The 20230-nt window shown below is 43.0% G+C and overlaps 2 protein-coding genes and 1 pseudogene across 2 annotated transcripts; all 3 read right to left on the reverse strand.

Annotated features, from left to right (window-relative positions):
- Positions 1-3951: 3951 nt before the first annotated feature.
- On the reverse strand, positions 3952-6853 carry LOC125543458 (scarecrow-like protein 30). Its single transcript, XM_048706823.1, has one exon. The coding sequence runs from the start codon at positions 6478-6480 to the stop codon at positions 4339-4341; it is 2142 nt and encodes a 713-aa protein (XP_048562780.1). The 5' UTR covers positions 6481-6853; the 3' UTR covers positions 3952-4338.
- A 3181-nt stretch (positions 6854-10034) lies between these two features.
- On the reverse strand, positions 10035-12626 carry LOC125532575 (annotated as a pseudogene).
- Positions 12627-15494: 2868 nt separating this feature from the next.
- On the reverse strand, positions 15495-18612 carry LOC125543474 (scarecrow-like protein 34). The gene has a single exon (XM_048706840.1). The coding sequence runs from the start codon at positions 18253-18255 to the stop codon at positions 16186-16188; it is 2070 nt and encodes a 689-aa protein (XP_048562797.1). The 5' UTR covers positions 18256-18612; the 3' UTR covers positions 15495-16185.
- Between the last annotated feature and the right edge of the window lie 1618 nt (positions 18613-20230).

Raw genomic sequence — 20230 nt, forward strand, 5'->3', positions numbered from 1 at the left:
AACTATCGAAGCAGAAAATTCCTCATATAAATATGGGTTTCTTAGCGAATAACACGAAATCACATTGAGAAAGGCTCACCAAATCATCGAATTTATAAAAATAAAATAAAGCACACTCCATCATCTCCTCGCCCCGCCAAACTAAATATTTCATCAGTTCCAAAATATAAGGTGTATTAGTTTTTTGGAAAGTCAAATTCCTTTAACTTTGACCAAGTTTAGAGCCAAAAAAAGTCAACATCCACAATAATAAACCAAAAAATATGGAAATTCATTTCATGATGAATCTAATTATACCGATTTGGTATTATGGATTTTGATATATTCTCTACAAATTTGATCAAACTTAAAAAGATTTGACTTTAAAAAATGTAACCTTACATTTGAAACAGAAAGAGTAATGTTTTCAAGAAACCGAACAACACCAACGGTGCAGCAAAGCGCGTCCAACCCTTCTAGTATGGCTTATATGCCATCAAAAAATATATCATAGGAAAGTTCTTTGAAATGTGCATTCAATGATAAACTTTTTGTGGCATATAACTCACTTTTATTGGTAAAATTAATGATCAAAGTAAGACACAGAAATATGAAGTGGCCTTGTATATAATGAAGGGAGTACTAAAAGAATGTCCCTTGAACTTATGGACATTTTTCTGCACAACATTGACAGCTGAATGTCCCTTGGTCATTGAGCTCGTGTATCCTTAGCCCTCACCTTCTCTACATCATCCAAGGATCCAGTGGGACTCCCAACAAAGATCTCATGTGGTGTTTCAAAGATGTGGCAAAGTTCCTCAATGAAGGAGGAATCTTAGCAACAATGCTCTTGGCAACAAATTTATTGAGCAACAAACACTTAAAGAGATTGAATTCCTTTGCCATCCATTGTAGCTCATGCGTGTTCGACCACAAAATGGTGCTCAACCATTTCATGGTCATTGAACTGCACTATAGCATACAACTCACCATCGACATTGGTGCATCCAAACTTGGATTCAAGTGCACCCCACGGCTCTTTTGGCATCACGCGTATGCAAATATGCATCAACCAACTTGTCACCCAACACACTTATGACGACACCCCACAAAGATTACAGCCATCTCTAAGGACACTTTGTTTTGTTCACAAGTAAGCGGGCACCTCGAAGCACCGGCTGAAACATTGTACATGTTGATAGCGGTGATCCACTTGATGGTTTTGGTCTGCCACCTCTTGAAGTGAGCACCCATCAACATTAGCGATTTTAGAGTAGCAACAAATCAGCCAATGGAAATTGCCTGAACATATGAGGTTTTTGGATTGTTAGGAAATTAGACATTTTTTTGCTTAAGCTGAGCCCAGGTTAGCATCGTCATGAGATTACTGACATGGCAAAGCACACACAACAAACTAGGAACATCTAGCATATAGGCATATGGGCTAGAGGTGCATGTCAATGAGAGAGATTCGGAACATATGAGTTCACCAAAAATTAGGGTGCAACAACGTCATTGGCCATGATGGTGAAGATAAAGTGTCCATCCGTTGTAGAGGAAGCAGACATATGGTTGTCATGGATGTAGTCGAACTTGAGCGAACAGTCGCACTGAAGACGCTCCCCAAAAACCTTACTGCCCCTTTTCCGGTGCAACTTGTCAAGGGATACGGTTTCGGAGGTGTCTTCTCTCCCAGATGGTTGGTTGTGCACGCAGACACTGGGATGGGATTGCTGAAGAAGTAGCCCGACACAAAGAACTCGGCCAGAGAGTGTGTGTTCTATCTACGACTATGTGTATTATGTATAGCCTTTTTTTGCGAACGTATTCTGCATAGCATCTCTTCTCTCTATTTCCTTTGCATAGAGAGGACGTGTGGAAAACTAAAGAAATGCAACTCACACGTGGATGGAAGACCTCTCTGAAAATAGAAAGTTTGTCCATAATGATCTTGAGTATTGACACATACACTCAAAGCTAGATAGTGCACTGCCATGCAAAAATTTAGTTCTTCCAAACAAGGCGCATAGTATTATCTCAAGCGCGCGAACCCAATTCACGCGCGTTGCATGAAGTGAGTGCGTGAAACCGTGCATTGCATGAAAGGAGTGAGCGAGCATGCATGTTGTTGCTCTTTTTGCTCATCTTACAAAGAGTAGTATAACAACTCACCTTTTTATAATTAAACTAATAAACCTTAATCAACACTATTCAACTAGGCTAAAAATAAAAACAATAGTTTTCCTCAATTTGATACAGGTCGTGCAACCCACATCGAGACAATGTGCTTTACCCCTAGATGTTCAGTCAAGTGTCGCGCCTCAACGCATTTCGTGAAGAACTAGCTAGCTCTGGGCTCGAGTGGCATTTCATCCCTGGTGCTACTTTTCATCATCTAGCATTATGATGTTACACTTACACGCTCGTCATGTTATTCGAATGAGCCATCGAGATTTCACAATTTTACTAGGTTGAGGCATAAGATCCAGGGTACTCCCTCCGTAAAGAAATATAAGAGCATTTGGATCACTTTTCCTTACAGAGTACATATGAAGGACATTTGCATGCATCGCCCTGATGCAGAGACTGGGGTTTATCCTTTTTTTCGAAAAACATATGAGGACATATGTTTCATCGCCCTGATGCAGAGACTGGGTTTATCCTTCTTTTCGAAAAACATACGAGGACATATGTTTCTTATTGGACAGGAGGGGCATCTGCTTTTTTTTTTTCTTTTTTGAACCTGGACATCTTCGTGACACGGCCCAGGGCCCGGGCCCAGTAAAAACACGACACGACACTGAGCAGGTGCGTAAACGCTCTCAGAAGGCGGAAAATGACCTCTCTCCTTCTCTTCTGATCTCCGCGACCTCTCCCTCCATGGCCGCCAAGAGGAAGCCCGGCAGGTCGCCGCCGGCGGCGGCGAATGCGACGGAGTAGGCGAGGGAAGACGACGCGGAGGGGCTCTTCTCCTCGCGCTCCGTCGCCGACGTCGGCCTCCACCACCCCACCCTCCGAGGTCCCTCCAACCCTCTCCGCTTCCCCTTATCTGTGGCCCTAGTGATTTGGCAGTCCCTCGGGGAACTAGGATCTACTTCTAATTGTGTTATGGAGAGAGTAATAATAATATGTGAACATTAGTGCCTCTTTTTTCTAAGTTGGCCAGAATTAGGCTGTTTTTGAATAATATATGCAAGGAAAATAGGAATTTGCTCTCTCTTCTGCTGCCTGCGGCATCACTGGCATCATTTCAAGACTCCATACTCCTAGAAAAATTTGAATCAACAAACTGTAACAGCAGCAGAAGCAGCACATAGGCACATAGGAGCAAGAGAGAGCAAGAGGGGCACTGGGTCTGTGGAGGAAGACAAGCAGAGGAGGAAGAGGAGCACAGATGAGAGGATAAATCGATCCTCACCTGCCGGCTGCCGAGGAGGAGGACGATCGCCACAGCCGCTGCTGGAATCAGAGGAAAGGGACCGCTCAAACCGAGAAGAACAGCCGCCACCGCAACACTCTCTCGGCCTCTCTTCTCTCCCCACCCTTTTACCCTAGCCGCCAAGCCAATTTTGGCCCAGGCCTTATATCCCCCCTATCTCCTCCCGCCTGTATTAAGCGCTGCCCAAAAACACTTCCTTGAACATTGAGTACAATTGCCGTCTTCAAATCAGAAATGGCAATCCTCTCATCTTCCATACCATCGGTTTTGAGAAAACAGCAAATCCAGTGTCCACTAACCTCATGTCTTGTAGGCCCAATACACGGACCGAAACAATGACCAAGTAAGTACACATATAGAGCAACTTATAGAGCAACTTTCTCGATCAGTCGTTCAGAAATTAAATAGAACTAGCAAGATGCCCATGTGGTGCACGGAACATCAAGATGCATTTATATGAGTAGTTTATCTTGTGAGAGAAAAGGATTAACGCGGGAAGGCCTTATTTGCAAATATGGAGAGGGATGTGGGTATCTTTTTTGCAAAATTGCCATAGTTTCCTTCCTATCCGTCAGATATAAATCGAACGACCTATATTGCAGGATGGCAGGCACACCATCATCACCAACTCTGTTTTTTATAAGAGTAGAGATGACAGAAGCAAAGTACGTACAGTTGCCTTTTGCTACATATGATTATGTAGTTGCGCAGTTGGACCAAATCAAAACATGTTGAATGTCAACATTATTCGCCATCCCATCTTCTTCCAAGGGACTAGTTCCCAATGCTCATCTGACGAAAGAATATATGTCTTACAGTGTTCAGCAATTTAGACCCATTGTGTTGAGAATCATGCAAGTGGTTACAGAGGTGGTAAAGTTGCCTATGGATGTTTGTGCACTTGAAAAACTGTTCGAGTCTTACTGATCATCAGGTTTCCATTTCGATATAGCATAAAATACTCTCCCTTTCCATCCTTGTAGCAGCCAACCGCGATCTTCAACAGCAAAAAATTCCTCATGATAAAGTGAGTTCTTCATGTGTACTGTTTTCTTTAAGACAGCTTGATCGACAGGAATCTGCTGGAACCCAGCCTTGAGAAACCTTGCTTGCCACTGCCTGTAACTTTCTGGCCTAGTCCTTTCTGCATCCTCACATGCTATGAGGTTAAGTGCATCCCGCCCAAATATGATCCTCTCAATCATCTCTCTTGCTTCATTATCCCGTGGAACATTTGCATCAAGCATATCAAACATTGAAGAGTAATGGAGCATAACCTCTTTGAATCGTTGTATGAAGAAGGGAGAACTGTGTAAACCATTCATGGTGCAAGAAATAAACACCTTTGGGTTCATCCTCCTCATAATTTTCAGCACCTCATCCCTTGCGCTATTTATGGATTCGGTTTCATGACCAAGATTCTTCATCCGGAATATGCAGTTGATTATGAGAACTTCATCCTCGTCAATGTTAAGATCCTCAATTTTAATGGTCTCCCATCTTGAAGCGGCAATGCCCTGATACTGAAAAGGTACGTTGAACATGTTTGCATAATCAGCTAACCGCTTCCCTGTCTCCTCGATCATTTCGCAGGAGCGAAAACCTGGCTGGGGAGCTTCTATACCTGTGATCCGAAGCATAGGGGCTCCCTCTTCTCGCTGTGCAAACCTCTGAATCATTGATGGCCACTGAAAGCCGAAGCTGATGCCAAAATCAACGATGTGCACCCTTGGTTGCCTTTGCGAGACATCAAGAATAGTTTGGTTGGCAAAGTTGTATGACACCCTTTTGAAAGGGCAAGCTTCAAGAAGAAGGCTGTAAGCCTCTAGCCAATCTGTGGTATTTGTTCGCCTTTCCACGAGATTGCGATAAACATGACTCCCAATTCCAGCCAAGCGTGCCTCAAGGCCATCCACCAAGTAAAATGCCAGTCTCTGAGTACAATCACCATCTGCTGAGGAGTGTCGTCTTATCTTCTTTAGGAGGTCATTGGCCAACAGGTGGTTGTCTTTTGCCACAGCTTCTGCGCAATGGATGAGGAGAGTCCTGAGATCAACCAACTCTTTCCTCGGTTGCTTCCTAACCCATAGCTTCTGATGCCCTTTGCTCCGGCTTTTCAGCGAGTTTTTGTTTCCTTCCCCCGCCATCCTTTCTCGCAGTCTTGTTATTCCATCGAAACTCTTCTGACCATAGCATAGCAGAACTCGGTCAAAATTTTCATTTCGAATTATTGCACAAGTGGTGATGGCATGATGTTTATTGCTCCTTCCTTGAAAGGTATCCCAGCCCCTTTGGTCCGTCACCTCAAAGATTGTGTTTTCGCTCATTTCTCCTACTTTTGCCTTTGTAGTCAGTTGGGAAATATAAAGTATGTCGTTCTTTAAATGTATCACCAGCTTAACAATACTTGCAGCAAACATCTTTTCCTCCTCGACACCTCTTTGACAATGCAAGGCAGGGAAGCCAGATCCGGAAGTCCATCCAACACTTGTGAACGGCTGGTTTGGTAGAAAAAGACTCCTATTGTTGATATATGGACTCAATGGGGTTGCTAAGGGCTGTAACACATTGTAACTGGAATAGTCATTACTGAAGCTAGTGCTCCAGAGCCTCTTGTGGCTGGTCCCACTCTTATCAGAGTCGTCTGGCGGCCAGTTAGTAGCCGATGCGCATACCTCCCCAAGAATGTCACGAAATGGCTTCTCGGCATCCTGGAGAGCAGCCTCCCCTTGGCATATGTCGACCCTCTCGTCGGCGTCTTCCATCAGCATCTGGCTTATGTAGTGAAGAGCACCATTTGATCTTATCTGGCGGTGCTCAGGGCTACCCCCTGGAGAAATCTGAAATTGGTTTTGTCCAAGGCTGCTTTTGTTACTGCACAACCCAGGGTCAGTGACTCCACCAAGCAGATATGTGCTTTCTTGGTTTGCTGGGGAAAGAACTTTGGACTGTGGACCACTCAGGTCGTAGTTGTACACGGTGGGTTGCTGCTGGGAAGAGGAATCACTTTCGTCGGTTGCTGCGACATTGTCCAGATTGTCATGGAGAGGTTCAGTCGCCATCGTGGAAAGTCTGCTTTCCACCTCAATATGAGATATATGGTTCTTTGTCTTAGCAAATGAATCAGCTTGTTTCCTGGAAGAAGAAAAAAGGGGAAATGGAAGCTAAATTATTTGGTTCACCTAGCAAATGTGCTACAATCTAGAATGGCCATAAAACGGAATTCTGGTCAGCGAGCTCCTTTTTTTTCCTTCACTTTCTGCTTCTTCCTTTTTACTGGAGATTCAGCTTGAAAAAATAAATTCTGGAGGCTTGCACACATGAGAACGACTATTTTAGCCGGTTAAACACAGAATGTTTAAGCAACAACAACAGAAACAGAACACCTAAAGCGATTTTGTATCTATGACGCGCCTAATACCACTGTTCATTTTTCTTTGCAGGAGGCTCCCATCTGATCTGAGCAAGTAGCAAAGGTAGGGAAGCACACACCTTGGTTATTGAGCAGCAGCATCAGATCCAATGCTTTGAGAGAATGGTTGTTCCATCAGATTCAGTGCTTTGAGAGAATGGTTGTTCCTCATCAGATCCAATGGTTGTGGTGGTGTGAAGTAAGTTTGTTGTTCCTCTTGTTCCTTGTGGCTTTGTTCCCAACGTCAGCCATGGTGATTGTGACAGAGAATGAGTCCAGATTACAAGCAATTATCCTGTCGATTAGTTCTACGCCCGGCGGTGTATCAGAGGCATAAAAAAGTGTTTATTAGGAACGCTTTCCTGGGCTTCAACATTATTAAAGTTCCTAATTGAATAGTTAAAACAAATCTGAGGTAATAAAAAAAAAGGAGATGCACTATTCAAAGAAAAATTTCTTTCTTTTCCACTTGATTGTTGATATATATATAATGGTTTTGGTTGAATTTTTAGAGGATAGTTTGTTGTGCTTTATCTCAATAAAAATAATCGTGATTATTATAGTTCACAATTGAATTGTTGGTGTCTAGCTAGTCTGATGAGATTTTCACTTGTGTAGTTCTGTCCTGAAGTATTTGTACCAAATGTTTAATTACTGTAACTGCCTTCGAATTTTATTTACAACTTCGACAGCAGTGTTAGTTATCAGGTCATGAAAATGCACATCCAAATCCTATTTATACTGCTAGAATTACAGGTAAAAAACAAGAGAAAACTAATGTAGAAGAATATAAAACAAAATCTGTTAAAAATTCTGTTGTAATAGAAAAAGGAGGCACTATATAAAGGAAAATTTGTTTTTTCTTCATTTGTTAGTTGATATGTATAATGGTTGAATTTTTGTAGGGTAGTTTGTTGTACTTTATCTCATTAAACCATCAGATTTTTTTGTTGTACTCCCTCTCTCCTGAATTACTTTTTTTTGTGGGAAAAACTTCTGATCTATTCATCTTCAATAACGCTAGTATAACGAACACTAGAAATAATAAAAATTATATTCAGATCTGTACTCCACCTAGCGATGACTACAAGCACTGAAGCGAGCCGAAGACGTGTCACTATCATCGCTCCTCCCTCACTAGAGACGAGCAAACCTTGTTGTAACAGTCGAGAATTTGTCGTGCTAAGGCCCCATAGAACCAACACACCAGAATAGCAACTGCCGCCGATGAAGAGTGTAGATCAGAAGGATCCAATCTGAAGACACAAGAACATAGACGAACAGTGAACAAATCCAAGCAAATCCACCAAAGATAGGTCTGTCGGAGACACACCTCCACACGCCCACCGACAATGGTAGACGCATCAATGGAACGGGGACTAGGCGGGAGACAATTATTCCATCTTCAGAGAGCCGTCGCGCGTCTTGCCTTCCTGAGCAGGACACAAACCCTAACAAAACTAAAAAAAAATTCTAAAAATGGAGCCCTCTCACCGGCAAGGGCCGGGATCCACTCTGCCCCCATGGCCCTAAGGCCATCGGAGACGGGGTGGACCGGCGATGGCGCCGGTAGGAGGCAGAGGAACCCTAACTTTTTTGGGGAGGCGGCGGCTGGCTAGGTCATCTCTGTCTCTCGAATTACTTGTCGCTCAAATTGATGTATCTAGCACTAACTTAGTGCGGGATGGAGGGAGTAATTATTTTCTGTGTTTTGAGACAAAACGTTTTTGACATGTCTTCATAGTATAAATATTTGAGACGGGAATCCGTGGGTGCTCCCGAGAGCGCGCACTCCTGCACGCGTGAAAAAATATTTCAATGTGTGAAAAAATTCCAAACGAAAATTTGGCGCATACATCTCTACATTATATGCGTGCATATCAAGTTTGGGAGAAAACCAACATTTTCTGTGGCTTGTGTAAAAGAGACAAAAGGATATCTTGTGAAAAGCATTTTTTTAACACCGGATTTTGTCTTTTTCACACACGACACATAAGTTTTCAGTCGTGAAACGATTTTTCGAGCATGTAGAATATCGAGATGTACGTGTCAAGTTTTTTGTTTGGATTATTTTTATATTTTTAAATATGTTTAAAACAAATTTTAAAACCAGGAGCGCACGCTCCCATGTGCCAAAACACCATTCTAGATTGATATACACATCAGAAAAAAAAATGTTATTTACCCTAAAGACGACTCAGCACAGGGCCCAGGCCCAGTTAAAACACGACTCAGCAGTTCAGCAGGTGCGTAATCGCTCTCCGGAGGCGGAAAACGCCTCCTCTCTCCTCTCCTCCGCGACCTCTCCCTCCATGGCCGCCAAGAGGAACCTCGGCAGGTCGGCGGCGGCGGCGGCGGCGAAGGAAGACGACGCGGAGGGGCACTTCTCCTTGCGCTCCTTCGCCGACTTCGGCCTCCGCCTCCACCCCACCCTCTGCGCCCGCCTCCAAGGTCCCTCCCTCCTCTCTCCCTCTCCGACTCCCCGTGTCTCCCGACGCCCTGGTGGTTTGGCAGTCCCCTCGGTGAACATATGATCTTTTGAGCTCACCCCCTAATGTAGCCCACGTATTTTATTTTATTTTTGAGAAAAATATGTACATTTGACCTTCAAATTTCCAATCTGAATGATTGGAATGATACTCGTAGTTTGAAGTACAAGTTCGACCAAAGGCATGTCCAAAACGTCACCCACCTAGACCTAGTTGTGATATGTCCAAAACGTCGCATATGCATTCTGTCGGATTCATGCATAGGAGGAACCTTGTTTGCCGTCTTCCTTCAGATATGACTATTTCTCTGACCTTCCATGTCACCAGTTTTGAGAAGCAGACAGTGCAGTAATCTCCTTTACAGTACAATCAGTGTCTAGGTATGGTATTTCCATTATTATTCTCATGTCTAATAGTCCCAATAAATGGATCAAAATGATAACCAAGTACACATAGTTAATATTCGTTTAAAAACACCAGATTCACTTATAGAGCAAATTTCTATAATAGTTTGTTCAGAAATTAAAAAGAACACACAAGGTACTATTTTACAGTCGCCTTCTATTTATTTCCAACATATGGTACTGCATGTTGCGCAGTTGGACCAAATAAAAACATGTTGAGTATAAACATTCGAATCTCCATCACATCTCCTTCCAAGATAGGTTTCCGATGCTCATCTCCGACGAAAGAATGTCTTGCCGTCTTCAGAATTTTAGATCCACCGTGTTGAGAAGCATGCAAGGAAGTTGTCTCCGCAGCCTGCAAAACTGTACGGATCTTACTGGTCACCATGCGTTTCATCAGGTTTCCATTTGGATATAGCATAGATTACTCTCCCTTTCCATCCTTGTAGCAGCCAGCCGCAGTCTTCAATAGCAAAGAATTCGTCATGATAGTGTAAGTTCTTCATGTGTACTATGTTCTTTAAGATGGCTTGATCAACAGGAAGCTGCTGGAACCCAGCCTTGAGGCACCTTGCTTGCCACTGCCTGTAACTTTGTGGCCTCTGAGTCCTTTCTGCATCCTCACATGCTATTATGTTAAGTGCATCCCGCCCAAATGGGGTCCTCTCAATCATCTTTCTTGCTTCATTATCCAGTGGAACATTTGCATCAAGCATGTCAAACAATGAAGAGTAATGGAGCATAACCTCTTTGAATCGTTGTATGAAGAAGGGAGAACTATTTAACCCATTCACAGTGCCAGAAATGAAAACCTTTGGGTTCATCCTCCTCATAGTTTTCAGCACCTCGTCCCTTGCACTATATATGCCATCGGTTTCAAGACCAAGATTCTTCATCCGGAATATGCAGTTAATTATGAGAACTTCATCCTCGTCAATGTTAAGATCCTCAATTTTAATGTTGTCCCATCTTGAAGCGGCAATGCCCTGATACTGAAAAGGTACCTTGAACATGTTTGCATAATCAGCCAACCGCTTCCCTGTCTCCTCGATCATTTCGCAGGGGCGGAAACCTGGCTGGCAAACGTCTATACCTGTGATCCGAAGCTTAGGGGCTCCCTCTTCTTGCTGTGCAAACCTCTGAATCATTAGTGGCCACTGAAAGCCAAAGTCGATGCCAAAATCAACAATGTGCACCCTTGGTTGCCCTTTTGAGACATCAAGAATAGCTTGGCTGGCAAAGTAGTATGACGTCTTGACAAAAGGGCAAGATGCAATAAAAACGCTGTAAGCCTCTAACCATTCTGTGGTACTTGTTCGCCTCTCCATGAGGTTGCGATAAACCTGGCTCCCGATCCCAGCCAAACGTGCCTCAAGGCCATCCGCCAAGTAAAATGCCAGTCTCTGAGTACAATCACCATCTGCTGAGGAGTGTTGTCTTATCTTCTGTAGGACTTCACTGGCCAACAGGTGGTTTTCTAATGCTATAGCTTGTGCGCAATGGACGAGGAGAGCCCTGAGATCAACCAACTCTTTCTTTGGTTGCTTCCTCTGCCATAGCTTCTGACGTCCTTTGCTCCGGCCTTTCAGTGAGTTATTGTTTCCTTTCTCCGCCGTCGTTTCTCGTAGTCTTGTTGTCTGGTCGGAAGTCTGACAAACATTCAAAATTTTCATTTCGAATTATTGCACAAGTGGTGATGGCATGGTGCTTATGGCCCCTTCCTTGCAAGATATCCCACTCCCTTTGGTCTGCCAGCGCAAAGATTGCGTTTTCGCTTCTCTCTCCTGTTTTTGCCTTTGTAGTTAGTTGCGAAATAGAAAGTATGCCATTCTCTAAATATATCACCAGTTTATGAATGCTTGGAGCAAACATCGTTGCCTCCTCGATGCCTCTTCTCTGACAATCCAAGGTGGGGAAACCAGATCCAGAAGCCTGTCCAACACTTGTCAACAGATGGTTTGGTAGAGAAAGGCTCGTATTGCAGATGTATGGACTCAAGGGGGTGGTTAAGGGCCGTAACACGCTGTAACCGGAACAGTAATTACTGAAGCTATTGCTCCAGAGCCTCTTGTGACAGCTGCTGCCACTCTTATCAGAGATACCTGTTTCGTTGTTGCCATGCAATGGCGGCCAGTAAGTGGCCGGCGTGTATCCCTGCCCAAGAATGTCACGGAACGGCTTCTCAGCAGCCTGGAGAGCAGCCTCCCCTTGGCATATGTCGACCCTCTCGTCGACATCTTCCATCAGCATCTGGCTTATGTAGTGAAGAGCATCGTTTGATCTCATCCGGTGATGTTCCGCAGCGATTTGAATTTGGTTCTGTCCATGGCTGCTGTTGACATTGCACAACCCAGGGCCAGTGTCTGTACGATGCAGATATGTTCTTGCTCCAGTGGTTGGCTGGGGAAAGAAGTGCGGACCTCTCTGCTTGTAATTGTACATGGTGCGTTGCTTCTGGAAAGAGGAATCACCATCGTATGGTTTGTCGGTTGCTTCGACAGTGCCCAGATTGTCACGGAGAGATTCAATCGCCATTGTGGAAAGTCTCTTTTCCACCTCAATTCGAGATAAGTGAATCTTCTTCGTCCCACAGCAAATGAATCAGCTTCTTTCCTGGAAGAAGGAAGTGGGGAAATGGAAGCTAAATTATGTGAGACGAATTTCGGTTCACCTTGCTCATGTGCTACAATCTACAATGTCTGTGAAACGGATTTCTGCCCAGCGAGCTCCTTTTTTTTTCCTTCACCTTATGCTTCTTCCTTTTTATTAGAGATTCAGTTTATGATTGTTTTGGCATGCCATACTGATTGAAAACTAATTCAGTTTAGAGATGCAGACACGAGAATAACTACTTTACCTGGTTAAATATAGAATCTATGACACGCTTAATACCACTGCTCAGTTTTATCTGCAGGAGGCTTCGCAAGTAGCAAAAGTAGGGAATCACACACCTTGGTTATTTAGCAGCAGCAGCAGCAGCAGATCCAGTGCTCTGAGAAGAGTAGTGGGGATGTGGGCTATGAAAGAATAGTAGTGAGCTTGTGGTGTTGATGTGAACTAAATTTGTCGTTCCTCTACCTTATGCCTTTGTTCCCAACGTCATAAGATTGTGACAGAGAATGGTCCAGAGTACATGCAACTATCCTGTCGATTAGTTCTAGGCCCGGCTGCGCATCAGAGGTATAAAAAAGTGTTTATTAGGAATGATTTCCTGGGTATCAAAATTATTAGGGTCCCTATTTGAAGAAAAATTTCTTTCTTTCCCACTTGATAGTTGATATATTCTGAGATGCACTAGTTGATATATATAATGGTCTTGGTTGAATTTTTCGAGGATAGTTTGTTGTACTTCATCTCAGTAAAATAATCAGATTTTTTTTTTGTTATCTTATTAGTTCAAAGTTGAATTGTTGGTGCCTAGCTAGTCTGAGACTTATGTTCTGCCGTACCTGGAGTATTTTACCAAGGCTTGAGTGATACAGTTGTACTAGTTGATTATTTTAAGATGCACTAGCTGATATATATAATGGTCTTGGTCGAATTTTTCGAGGATAGTTTGTTGCACTTCATCTCAGTAAATAATCAGATTTTTTATTATCTTATTAGTTGAAAGTTGAATTGTTGGTGCTTAGCTAGTCTGACACTTATGTTCTGCCGTACCTGGAGTATTTTACCAAGGCTTGAGTGATACAGTTGTACCAAATGTTTAAGGAGTGTAAATGCCTCTGAATTTTATTTACAACATCGACAGGATTGTTAATTATTATGTCATGAAAATGCACATCCAGATTCAATCTGTAATACTAGAAGAACAGGCCAAAATAAATACTAGAAGAAAATAGAACAAAAATCTGTTAAAATTTTGGACGTAATTGAAAGAAAAAAGGAGGCACTATTCAAAAAACTTGTATTTTTTTCATTTGGTAGTTGATATATATAATGGTTGAATTTTTGGAGTGTAGTTTGTTGTACTTTAGTATCTCATTAAACCATCAGTTTTTTCTGTAATTATTTTCTTTGTGTTTCGAGATTGGTATAGTGGTATCATATAAAGGCTTTGAGATTGGTCACTGTGATATATTAGACGTGTTCGCGGCCATTAGTAACTAATAGATTTCACCTTCTTGTCATTTGGAGGGCTCCGTCAACATCAACAACATTAATTAGTTTGATAAATTACATCTTGGCATTTAAAGGGCTCCGTCAAACATTGGTGGGCTAGTAGAACCAGCATGAACATTCCATATAGAAAAGCTATGGCCTCGCCCGCGTCTTCCGGCACAAAAGTGTGCTGCCCACAATAGTCCTAAACATCATCATGGAGGAGGCCCAGCTATGGGTCGCCACGGGTGCAAAGAAGCTTGGTAAAATTGTATTGCGCGAGTAATTGTCATGCAGTGTTGTAAGGGATGATTGTAAAACTCTATTCTCAGACAAATCTTTTGCCCCCATTTAAAAAATATATATGTATCACACAGCAAAAGAACAAATGTTGTTTACCCTGAAGAAAATTACAGGAATGAACAGGCAGTGTTTGTACTTTCTTTTATTTCAAAGAGAGATAAGCATCATTATTATTTTTTGTGTGTGAGAAAGGAAAGATAATATTATTTGAGTGCAATCACCATCTTCACTAACTACCTATTTTTTTCATAGTGTGTGATGTATTTTCATAGTGTGCTGCCACCATCTTCACTAACTACCTACTTTTTTAGAAACCACAAACTACATAGTTTGTGCTTGGTTTTCACCTAGGCTGTTGAATGTGACCTTGTATTGATGCCTATGTCACCAACCATTGTAACTTGCTCACCTAATAATATATAAAACTCTCATCTTGTTCATCATATTCCGTTTAGTGGACATTGACATTTTTTTATTTTGTTAAGAAATTAGGCAATTTTTGGTTAAGTTTAACTAGATTAGCATCATCACAAGATTACTGACATAGTGTTGTCATGGCTCTGGCGATGACAGCTCCTGGTCTAGATATGGAGGCCTTGACCGAGCGATGGAGGAGGACCCTCGGGTTGGATTGGCCACCTTAGTACCTCGTGTGGCAAGGAGTTTTTTGAACGAGACGATATCTTGTGTTGCTGTGGAATCGAATATACAAATTGTAAATAATGTGTAGAATGTTAATTTAGTCCTTCCGATTTAAACTATGTGAAAATTTTCTACATCAGAAAGAAATTCTTAACATGAAAAGTTGTGCATGTCACAGTTAAATATAGATGCATTTAAAACTCACTTAGAATGCGCTCATGCTTGTTGCATGATAGATGATTCTCATGCATAGATCGAACAGATGCTAGTGGTACTGGATCAAGCTAGTAACTCACTTAGAAGTTTGTTTTATCACTCTCATTTTTTTAAGCAACTTTTTTTTAGCAAACCACTCTCATGTATATTAGGATGATGAGCTGGCAGCTCAAAAAAAATAGGATGATGAGCTGGCGTCATAGGTGAAGCCTAACATGACACAGCCCAGGGCCCAGGCCCAGTTAAAACACGACCCAGCAGTTCAGCAGGTGCGTAAACGCTCTCCGAAGGCGGAGACGCCTCCTCCTCTACGGTTCTCACTCCTCTCCTCCGTGACCTCTCTGTCCATGGCCGCCACGAGGAAGCTCGGCAGCTCGCCGCCGGCGGCGGCGGCGAATGGGAAGGCGTAGGCGAAGGAAGACGACGAGGAGGGGCTCTTCTCCTCGCGCTCCTTCGCCGACCTCGGCCTCCACCCCACCCTCTGCGCCCTTCTCCAAGGTCCCTCGCCCTCTCCGATTCCCCGTATCTCTGTGGCCCTAGTGATTTGGTAGTCCCCTCGGGAACCAGGATCTCACGTCTTTTCTGAGAAAAATACGTACATATGATTTTCAAACTTCTAATCTGGATGGTTAAAATGATGTTCGTAGTTAAAATTTTAAAAGTTTGACTCGAGGCATGTCCAAAACTCCACTTTTTTGTGATATGGAGAGAGTTTGGATTCGTGCATAGGAACCTTGTTTATATTAAGTACAATTGCTTCAAATAAGAAATGAGAATCCTCTGATCTTCCATATCGCCAGTTTTGAGGGATGGGCAGTGCAATATTCTACTGTAATTTACAGCGAATCCAGTGCCCAGGTATGGTATTTCCACTAATCGCATGTCTTGTAGGCCCAATACAATAACCAAGTACACATAGCTAAAAGAACGCCAGATTCACTTACGGAACCCTTTGTTCAGAAATTAAATGGAGCGACAGAAGCAAAGTGTTGCACAGTTGCCTTTTGCTGCATATATGGTCGCGTAGTTGCGCAGTTGGACCAAATCAAAGCATGTTGAATATCAACACTCAAATCACCATCCCATCTTGTTCCAAGATATACTAGCATAAAGTAGCGTTGCGTTGAGAATCATGCAAGTAGCGACAGAGGCGCTAAGTTGCCGATATGTTTGTGCACTTGAAAAACTGTTTGAATCTTACTGATCATCATATGTTTCATCAGGTTTCCATTTAGATATAGCATACATCACTCTCCCTTTCCATCCTTGTAGCAGCCAGCCGCAATCTTCAACAGCAAAGAATTCTTCATGATAATGTAAGTTCTTCATGTGTACTATGTTCTTTAAGATGGCCTGATCCACGGGAAGCTGCTGGAACCCAGCCTTGAGGAACCTTCCTTGCCACTGCCTGTAACTTTCTGGCCTCTGAGTCCTTTCTGCATCCTCACATGCTATTATGTTAAGTGCATCCCGCCCAAATGGGATCCTCTCAAGCATCTTTCTTGCTTCACTATCCCGTGGAATATTTGCATCAAGCATGTCAAACACTGAAGAGTAATGGAGCATAACTTCTTTGAATCGTTGTATGAAGAAGGGAGAACTATGTAACACGTTCACAGTGCCAGAAATGAAAACCTTTGGGTTCATCCTCCTCATAGTTTTCAGCACCTCGTCCCTTGCACTATTTATGCCATCGGTTTCATGACCAAGATTCTTCATCCGGAATATGCAGTTGATTATGAGAACTTCATCCTCGTCAATGTTAAGATCCTCAATTTTAACGCTGTCCCATCTTGAAGCGGCAATGCCCTGATACTGAAAAGGTACCCTAAACATGTTTGCATAATCAGCCAACCGCTTCCCTGTCTCCTCGATCATTTCGCAGGGGCGAAAACCTGGCTGAGCAACGTCTATACCTGTGATCCGAAGCGTAGGGGCTCTCTCTTGTTGCTGTGCAAACTTCTGAATCATTAATGGCCACTGAAAGCCATAGCCGATGCCAAAATCAATGATGTGCACCCTTGGTTGCCCTTTGGAGACATCAAGAATAGCTTGGCTCGCAAAGTAGTATGACGTCCTGACAAAAGGGCAAGCTGCAACAAAAAGGCTGTAAGCCTCTAACCAATCCGTGGGACTTGTTCGCCTCTCGATGAGGGTGCGATAAACCTGATTCCCGCTCCCAGCCAAGCGTGCCTCAAGGCCGTCCGCCAAGTAAAATGCCAGTCTCTGAGTGCAATCACCATCTGCTGAAGAGTGTTGTCTTATCTTTAATAGCAGTTCACTGGCCAACAAGTAGCTGCCTTCTGCCACAGCTTGTGCGCAATGGATGAGGAGAGTCCTGAGATCAACCAACTGTTTCCTCGGTTGCATCCTAGCCCTTAGCTTCTGACGGCCTTTGCTCCGGCCTTTCAGTGGGTTCTTGTTTCCTGTCTCTGCCATCCTTTCTCGCAGTCTTGTTATTTGATCAAAACTCTTCCGACCATAGCATAGCAGAAATCGGTCGAAATTTTCATTTCGAGTTATTGCACAAGTGGTGAAGACAAGATGTTTATTGCTCCTTGCTTCCAAGATATCCCAGTTTTCGCTCCTCTGTCCGACCGTCTCCTTTATAGTCAGTTTGGAAATAGAAAGTATGTCATTCTCTAAATATATCACCAGCTTACCAATACGTGGAGCAAACATCGTTGCCTCCTCGACATCTCTCTGACAATGGAAGGCAGGGAAACCAGATCTAGAAGTCGGTCCAACACTTATCAACAGGTTTGTCAAGGGCTGTAACACGCTGTAACTGGAACAGTTATTACTGAAGCTTGTGCTCCAGAGCCTCTTGTAACAGCTGGTACCACTCTTATCAGGGTTGTCTGGTTTGTTGTTGCTATGCATTGACGGACAGTTAGTAGCCGGCGCGTATAGCTCCCCAAGAATGTCACGGAATGGCTTCTCAGCAGCCTGGAGAGCAGCCTCCCCTTGGCATATGTCGACCCTCTCGTCGACCTCTTCCATCAGCATCTGTCTTATGTAGTGAAGGGCATCATTTGATCTGATCCGGCGGTGCTCAGGGCTACCGCCTGCAGCAATCTGAAATTGGTCTTGTCCATGGCTGCTGTTGACACTTGCTCGGTTGGCTGGGGAGAGAACTGCGGAGTGTGGACCACTCAGGTCGTGGTTGTACACGGTAAGTTGCTGCTGGGAAGAGAAATCGCCCCTGTATGATTGGTTGGTTGCTACGACAGTCTCCAGATTGTCACAGGGAGGTTCAGTTGCCATTGTGGAAAGTCTGATTTCCACCTCAATATGAGATATATGATGCTTCTTTCTCCCACAGCAAATGAATCAGCTTCTTTCCTGGATGAAGAAACAGGGAAATGGAAACTAAATTATGTGAGACGAATTTCTGTTCACCTTGCTCATGTCCTATAATCCCGCAGCGCAAAACGGAGTTCTTCTTCTTCATTTTTATTAGAGATTCAGCTTATGATTGTTTTTGCATGCCATACTGATTGGAAAAAAAATCCGTAGGCTTGCAGACACGAGAACAGCTGTTTTAGCCGGTTAAACATAGAATGTTTAAGCATCCATAGCTAAAGCAATTTTCAGTCTACGACGCGCCTAATACCAGTGTTCCTTTTTATTTGCAGGATGCTCATGTGATCTGAGCAAGTAGCAAAAGTAGGGAAGCACACACCTTGGTTATTAAGCAGCAGCAGCAGCAGCAGCATCAGATCCAATGCTTAGAGAGAAGAGTAGCGAGGATGTGGACTATGAGAGAAGAGTAGTGAGGTTGTGGTGTTGATGTGAGCTAAATTTGTCGTTCCCCTACCTTATGGCTTAGTTCCCAATGTCATGAGATTGTGACGGAGAATGGTTCAGATTACAAGCAATTATTCTGTCGATTAGTTCTAGGTCCGGCCGTGCACCAGACCTATAAAAAGGGTTTATTAGGAGCTGGCCTGGGTTTCAGTCATTATTAAGGTTCCTAATTGTATTGTTAAAAAAAGGAGATGCGCTGTTTAAAGAAATTTGTCTTTCTTTTGCACTTGATGTGTATAATGAAAATAGCACTTAGCTGGTATTCAAGGAAAAAAGAAGGCACTATTCAAAGAAATTTGACATAAAAAAAAGTCTTATACACACTGTGTTTTGGGACGGAGGGAGCATCACGGAAGTGGGTGTGGTTCTTTTGTTTTCTTTGAGGGGGAGGCGGGTCTAATTTTTCATGAGTGAGTTCTGGCGTGACCAGGTGGGCCTAATGTGACACGTCCCAGGGCCCAGGGCCCAGTCATTATTAACGTGTTGAGAGTTATCTTAGTTGGAGGTCAGAAAATGGAAGTTGCTTATTTTAGTTGAAATGTTAGAATATTTGCAGAAATGAAACATTGGGGAGGAAACGCACCTGCACGAAATGAAAAAAAAATACTGATTTGAAAATTACTAGGTGGAAAATGTGTTGAAAGTTTTCTCAGATGGGTCTACAAAAATACAAGTTGACTATATTCTTTGAAATTTGAGAAGAAATAGGGATGAAAGGTACTTGCCCCTAAAAAAACTAAACATTGGGAATGAAATGTTGGGGAGAAAAGAAATACTGGGTGAATTTTTTGTTGAAAGTTGTGTTAGTTGGAAGTCAAAAAATGAGAATTGTATAAATTTTGGTTGAAATTTGAGAATGTTTCCTTAAAGGATTAGGGACGAAAGGTACCTGCCTAGAAAAACGAAATATTAGGGTGAAAAGAAATAGTAGGTGGAAATGGTATTGAAAGTTTTCTAAGGTGGATGACGAATAATAGAAGTTGTCTACATTTTGAATTGAGTTAAATTCGTATGTGAAAATAGTTTCTAATGATATATATTTTTATAGCTACCAACATCTCATATACTCCCTCTCTTCCAGTTTATTGGGCTCATCTTAGACCTACTTAGGTGCCAAACAACATATTAACACTACTAGTAGGAGGCACGTGCACTGCACGTGGTGTCCTGGTCGAACTGCAGGTAAGATATCTGTTGCTTCATAAAAAAAATCTCTGTTTACACGATAGGTACTACAAAGTCAGCCACATACGATCTTGAATGAGAAAACTTCTAGTCACCATCACGTGAGGATGCAAGGTGTGCGCAGTAGCCGTGCAGTGTCTCCTATTGGTCCAGAAAAATCCCGTCCACCTCGTTTTGGCGGGCGACTGGATGGAGCGAATCCCAGTGACTACAGTCGTTGGATCACTCGAGTTTGCTATGATAAACG

The sequence above is a fragment of the Triticum urartu genome, chromosome 1, assembly GCF_003073215.2.
Source record: "Triticum urartu cultivar G1812 chromosome 1, Tu2.1, whole genome shotgun sequence".
NCBI lineage: Eukaryota > Viridiplantae > Streptophyta > Magnoliopsida > Poales > Poaceae > Triticum > Triticum urartu.

What these genes read in the sequence shown, in the direction of transcription:
- LOC125543458 (XM_048706823.1), bottom strand. Translation starts at nt 6,480, where the DNA reads ATGGCGACTGAACCTCTCCATGACAATCTGGACAATGTCGCAGCAACC.
- LOC125543474 (XM_048706840.1), bottom strand. Translation starts at nt 18,255, where the DNA reads ATGGCAACTGAACCTCCCTGTGACAATCTGGAGACTGTCGTAGCAACC.